Here is a 6,376-nt window from a genome sequence, read left to right on the forward strand (position 1 = left end):
GAACGAGGTATTTTCAGCCTTTGGAGAGGAGCCAGCAGGATGCGGCCTTGAGCATTAAAGAGGGAGGAGCGGAGGAGCGGAGGAAAGGGGCCCAGAGACCGAGCAAACGGACCGTTGGCTGCCACCCCGCGCCTGTCTGGGCCGCCTGTGTGGCCGTCCTGCCACGGGGACCCAGCAGGCAGGACTGCGGGCCGGGAGCCGGAGAGCCGCCCTCTGAACGTGCACCTTGGCTCCTCGGGCCACGCGGGAAAGCGGCCAGTTCTCGGGTTAACTTTAACCCGTAGGTAAACGAGCCGCACCTCCGCCGGCCTTGGCCAGCAGCCCCATTGGTTGTGCAGGCTCAGGAGGCGAGCTGGCCGTTTACCCCGAGGAGGGAGCAGCCCAAGGTCAGGCTTTCGTGTTCCTTCTTTCTCTCACACATAGCCAACAACCGGCCTCTTTCTCCTGGAAGACTGGTTTGCCAGACCCCGCCTGATCCGTCGGTGTTCTGAGTTCAGCTCTGCCCTTCTGCGTTGGCCTCATCCTAAAGGCAACTGGCTGCAGAGGCCGCCCTCTTCTGAAAGAGAGAGGAAAACAGTCAGGTGCGGTGGCGCACGCCTGTGATTCCAGCACTAGGGAGGCTGAGGCAGGAAGATCCGGTCTAGTTTTGAGTCCAGCCTGGCTACATAGTGAGTTCAAGGCCAGCTTCGACTACATAGGGAGACCCTGGCTCAAAGAGAGACAGAGACAGAGAGGAGGGAAACAGGCTGATCCTTGGCCAGTGTGTGATTCTGCCTCCCGCCTGGGGCGGCTGTGACCATTCAGTGAGAAGATGTATGTGAATATTCTTTGGAAGCCCCACTGTAAGTGCTTACCGTGATATTATTGGCAGGTAGCTTTCATAGTTACAGCCCCACCTTGGCAGCAAATTAGGTTTGGGAAAAGGCCCGAGGGTGGGTATGGGCATAGTAATGTAGGGTTGAATGAATGTCCGGAATTAGCAAGTTTGGGTACAGAGCAGGGAGGATTCCCCAGGGACCCCAATAATCACATGCTGCTGATAGTATTTAGTTCAAATTATTGGGATCCTCCTGAGAAACAACATGATTATTTTATGCACACCCCAGAAGCTATAATTTTTACATTTATTAGCCCTGTAATATGCTTTTAAGAAAATAATTTCATTGGGAGGCTGAGTCAGGAGGATTCCCGAGACTTCGAGGCCAGCCTAGGCTAGTGAGTTCAAGGTCAGCCTGAATTACATAGCAAGATTCTGTCTCAAAAAACAAAAAAATCCAAGGGGTTGGGTATTTAGCTCAGTGGTGCTGCCACCTGCCTTGCAAGCGCAAGGACCAGAGTTTGATCCCTGGTCAAAAAAAAAAAAGAAATAAAAGCCCTTTATATATTATTTTAACTATTTTTTGTTTTGTTTTTTGAGAAAGGATATTACTATGTAGGTGAGGCTGGCCTTGAACTTACTATGATGTCCAGGCTGTCATAGGACTCAGTGATCCTCCTGCCTCAGCCTTCCAAGTGCTGGGATTATAGGTATGCAGCACCACATCCCTTCATTTGTTTTTGTTTTTGTTTTTTTTTTGAGACAGGGTCTTGCTATGTACCCCTTGCTGGCCTTGAACTTTCGATCTTCCTACTTCAGCCTCCCAAGTGCAGGATCATAGGCATGCGCCCCCACACCTTTCTCATGAAAATGTATGTTTCAGAGTTATTTTTTAAATATCAAAATCATATTTCCAACAGTCATGCAGTGGTTGGTTAAATCCAAGCACATTCCCTCCGTGAACTTGCACAGCTATATAAAGCCAGCAGCATGCTATTTATTTAGTTATTTATTTGCAATAGTGGGGATTGAACCCTGGGCCTTTGCACTGAGCTACATCCCCATACCTTTTTTGTTTTGTTTTGGAAACAGGGGTCTCGTTACATAGTTCAGGATGGACTTGAACTCACTGTGTAGCCCAGGCTGGCCTCAGACTCTTGGGGGTCCTCCTGCCTCAGCCTCCTGGGGTGATAGGTGTGCGCCACCACACCTGACAACTAAGCACAGTCATAAGGAGTCATGAGGCAGGGACACAACTCCATTTTTTTTTTCTTTTGGTACCAGGGATCAAACTCGGGACCTTGTGCTTCCAAGGGCAGGCGGTGGAACCACTGAGCTAAATCCCCCGCCCTCAACTCCATTAAAAAAAAAAAAAAAAAATGATCTTTGAAATGTCAAGCAAACGTCAGAGAAGTCTCTTGGGATCGGGGAGGATGAGGACTTGTTTGGACTGCGGTGTATGTGTGTTATAATTTTGTCTTGTTTTTAATTTATTCTTGTATTTGTGGGTCCCCCCGCTGCCCCGCCCGGCACTGGGGAGCGAACTCAGGACCTTGTGCTTGCAAGACAGGTGTGGCACCACTGAGCTAAATCCCCAGCCCTAGTGTGTTGTGTTTTGAGACAGGGTCTTGCTATGTAGCTCAGGCTGGCCTTGGATTCACTATGTAGCCCAGGCTGGCCTTTAACTTGCAGGGATCTTCCTGCCTCAGCCTTCTGAATGCTCGGGTTACAGGCGTGCGCCACCACACCCGACTGTTTCTGTTTCCAGAGTGGGTGGTGGGGAGACTTAGAGTCTTCTCTGAGCTTGGGTGCCTGCCTGACCCCTGTCCTTACTCAGCTTTAACTCAGCTCTAGATTGCAGGCTGGCTGTGCTCACTGGTTCCAGCTCCCTCCGCCCGGCAGGCCTGGGTCTCAGGGCTCGCTTGGAGCTGTCCCCAGACACCCACTCGTGTTAATAATAAGATTGTTTACCAGCCAGAGCCATGCATAGCATCTCGGCCTGCTACTGAAATCCCCGGAAGGTCAAAAGCCTGAGCTGAGAAAGTCCCCAAGGTCCGACCCCCGCCTCAGTGGCTCACGGTGCAACCAGCTCTATCCCGATCTTGCACCCACGGTGGAGGCGGGGGCGCAGGTACCAAAGGGCCACCTGTCTCCGGGTCCGGAACCCGGGTTCACCGCCCACCCCCCAAGCGAGGGAAGGGGTCCCCCTGCAGGTGGATCCGTGTAACTGCGGCTCCCTTCGCCCTCTCTCCAGGGTGGGCTGGGATTTCCCCAGTGGCTCGACCCAGGCCAGGAAAATTCTCCAGTGCCTGACTTTGCAAGGTGAGGAGGGGGCTGCCTCCGAAGACAGGGAGGACGGCGCCATGGAAGATCTGAAAGAAATCATCACCCTGGCCTTCGTGAGGGAGAACTCGCAGAAGGGGCCTCAGAGCGGCCAGCCACACTGCAAGAAGAGGAAGAGGAAAAAGAGGTTAGGGTTGAAAGGTGGGAGATGGGGTCCTGGGGGTTAGAATAGGCAGGGCCTGGGGGTGGGGCTGGGCTGATAACCGGCAGGTAGAGGAGAAAATGGGTGTGGAGACTGACACAGTGACACTGCTTGCTGCTTTTTGGTTTGTTGTTTTTTTAAGACAGGGTCTGGCTATGTGGTTCAGGATGGCCTCGAACTCACGGTGATCCTCCTGCCTCAGCCTCCAGAGGGATGGGAACATAGGTGTGCGCCACCACGCCCGGCCTAGAATGCCTTTTTGAAAAGAAATTGTGGGAGCCAGCCATGTGGGTGCACACCTGTAATCCCAGTGCTGGGGAGGCTGAAGCAGGAGGATCAACGTGAGTTTGAGACACTCCCGGGCTACATAGTGAGTTCAAGGCCAGCCTGAACTGCAAAGCAAGGCCCTGTCTCCAACAAAACAAAACAAAACAGAAGTATAGGGGCAGAGATACAGCTCTGTGGTAGAGTTCTTGCCTAGCATGCACAACGCCCTGGGTTTAATCCTTCCACAGGTGGGGGGATGCAGAGCGATTTCTTTGCATAAGAAAGTGCTTATTTGTCCTGGGAATTTGGGACCCTTTAAATAGGGTGGAACCTTCCTGACGTGTTGGGATTCAGCTGCAGCTCTTGTGTTCCAGTTCTCGTTTAATATTTGGCCAAGGAGAAAGTCTGTCTGCTTTCTAACAGAGCTTCCCTTCACGGGCAGAAGGAGAGAGAGAGAGAGAGAGACAGAGAGAAAGTATTCTGGCCCTAATAATTTTTAACCCCCTTCCCCCTTCCCCCTGGCCCCTGGAGTAAAAGCAGCCAGGCTGGGGGCAGTGAGCACTGCTGCTAAGTCACTTGTTTCTGCGCCTTGGGCAGAGTGGCCGTCCTCCGCCTGAGTCTGATTTCCGCCGCTCTGTCCCCTGCTGGGTCTGGTCCTCAGCCCTGGGACCCGCCAGGCCGCTCCACCTGGACAGGGGCTTCTGGGAGCCAGGGTGTCTGTCTCTTCCGGCTGCTGTCGCTTTTTCTCTTTCCAGATGATTGCTGATCAATCTGTCCAACTGCCGGTACGAGAGTGGTGAGCACCTGCCTTGGGTCTGGGGTGGGCAGCTGCGGTCTCCCCCAGGGATGGGGAAGGGCCACTGCCGGGTACCCCTCTTCCTTAGTCCTCCTGTGTCCATGAGCTGCCTGAGGAGGTCGGGGATCTCATTCGGAAATCACAGGTTTTGCCCACAGTGCTGTGTACTTCAATCACCTGTCATTCCGTTCTTGTTTGTTTCTTGGGACAGGGTCTCGCTCTGTAGCTCAGGCTGGTGCTCTTCCTGCCTCAGCCTCCCGAGTGCTGGGATTCCGGGCGTGCTCCGCCATGCCTGGCCCAGCCATCCGTGATTCTTACATGTCATTTGAGGGTCTGATTTTAGAACACAAGTTCTAGGACGGCGGTCCATGGGCTCGACCTGGCCTACAGACTTACTTTGTACCATCAAGTACAGCGCTGCTGCTGCTGTAGTTTCAGGTTCAAGTTCAAGTGTCTTGTACCGCAGGCTCTTCCTTCCTGGGCCCTTGTAGGGTTAGGGTTAGGGTCAGAGCCAGTGCCCAGCCATTAGTCCTCACAGGGACACAAGGAGAGGATAAATCTCAGCTTTCAGAACACATCGTCTAATCTTGTGTTCCTGCCAGTTTACCTCCCTAATTGAGCTTGGCTCTGGCTGCTGTTAAGGATCAGTTTATATCCACTGAACATTCAGGGCTTAGTGTCTGGAGGGAAGCCAGCGGCCTGCTTTCTGGCAAGGGGAAGCCAGGCCAAGTTAAACATTTCACCCCAGACAATCTGCACCAGTCACCGGGCACCAGGTTTGGTTTTTGGAGACAGGGTCTTGCTATGTAGTTCAGGCTGGCCTTGAACTTGCAGAGATCCTCCTGCTTCAGCCTCCAGAATGCCAGGATCGCAGGCATGCACCGCCATGCCCGGTGGCACCAGTTGTCTTTTTCGGCGGCTTCAACACCGCAGGAGCGCGGCAGTGCGCCTGAAGCTGGTTCTCTCCCCGGGGTCCTGGGACACCCACTCCCAGGCTGAGGGAGCTTCTTCTCTCCAACCCCGCCGCAGTGCGCAGGGCAGCCCAGCAGTACGGCCTGCGAGAGGGCGGTGAGCATGACGACTGGACTCTCTGCTGGACGGACTACTCCTTGTCACTGGAGCGCGTGATGGAAATGAAGAGTTACCAGGTGCGGCCCGCGGGTTCTGTGTGGCGGCAGCCCCCACGCTCCCAGCCCCGGCTGGTCATGGGTCTCGGCTTCCTTCACAGAAAATCAATCACTTCCCTGGGATGAGCGAAATCTGCCGTAAGGACCTGCTGGCCAGGAACCTGAGCCGCATGCTGAAGATGTTCCCCAGAGACTTCCACTTCTTCCCCAGGACCTGGTGCCTCCCTGCCGAGTGGGTCCCAGCCCCCTGCCCCGCCCAGGCCCCCGCAGCCTCCCTGGTGTCTTCCCTGTCCGAGCCTTCAGCCTCCCTTCTGTGGAGGAAGGGAAGGGACCCAGGGTGTGTCCAAGGCTGAGGAACAGAAGGCTCTGGGCCGGGGCCTCAGCCTGCACCCGCGGTTAGGGTGAGGGTTTGTTCTGACCCTGACGCCTGTTGACTTTGAACTCATTCCAGCCATTTACCTGGACAGTTTCTCAATTTTCAAGAACCCCGAGCTCTCCTCTGGTTGTGTGTGAGCACCCTGGGTCTGAGCAGGACAGCTGTCCCCGGCCTCTGTCCCCTGCAGTGCCCTGGGTGGCAGTCAGCGTCCATTTTTCCCCATTTCAAAACTGGACAAGGGCCAGCTTCACAAGCACAAGGTCCTGAGTTCAATCCTCAGTACCGCCCCCAACAAAAACCCCCAACAAACAAAAAATAAGAGAAAAATAAAAACTGGACTTCCAGCCAGGTGCGGTGACATGCGTCTGTGATCCCAGCATTGGGGAGGCTGAGGCATGAGGATCACCAGGAGTTCAAGGCCAGCCTGAACTACATAGTGGACCCTGTCTCAAAAAAAAAAAAAAAAAAAAAAACAAACGGGGGCACGCAAGAGGGCAGGGGCGCCGCG

The 6,376-nt window shown here is 54.2% G+C and overlaps 1 protein-coding gene across 1 annotated transcript in view; it reads left to right on the plus strand.

The window, feature by feature from the left end:
* The first annotated feature begins 4,108 nt into the window (after positions 1–4,108).
* Positions 4,109–6,376, plus strand: part of LOC104859618 (tubulin polyglutamylase TTLL6) — a 22,512-nt gene continuing 20,244 nt past the window's right edge. Inside the window, exons 1-3 of the mRNA XM_033763112.1 lie at positions 4,109–4,354; positions 5,395–5,513; positions 5,594–5,724. Coding sequence (XP_033619003.1) covers positions 5,493–5,513; positions 5,594–5,724 — 152 coding nt within the window. The 5' untranslated portion in view covers positions 4,109–4,354; positions 5,395–5,492. The remainder of the gene's footprint in view (positions 4,355–5,394; positions 5,514–5,593; positions 5,725–6,376) is intronic.

Source organism: Fukomys damarensis, unplaced genomic scaffold (assembly GCF_012274545.1).
Source record: "Fukomys damarensis isolate Sample0158 unplaced genomic scaffold, DMR_v1.0_HiC HiC_scaffold_13, whole genome shotgun sequence".
In the NCBI taxonomy this organism is placed as follows: Eukaryota; Metazoa; Chordata; class Mammalia; order Rodentia; family Bathyergidae; genus Fukomys; species Fukomys damarensis.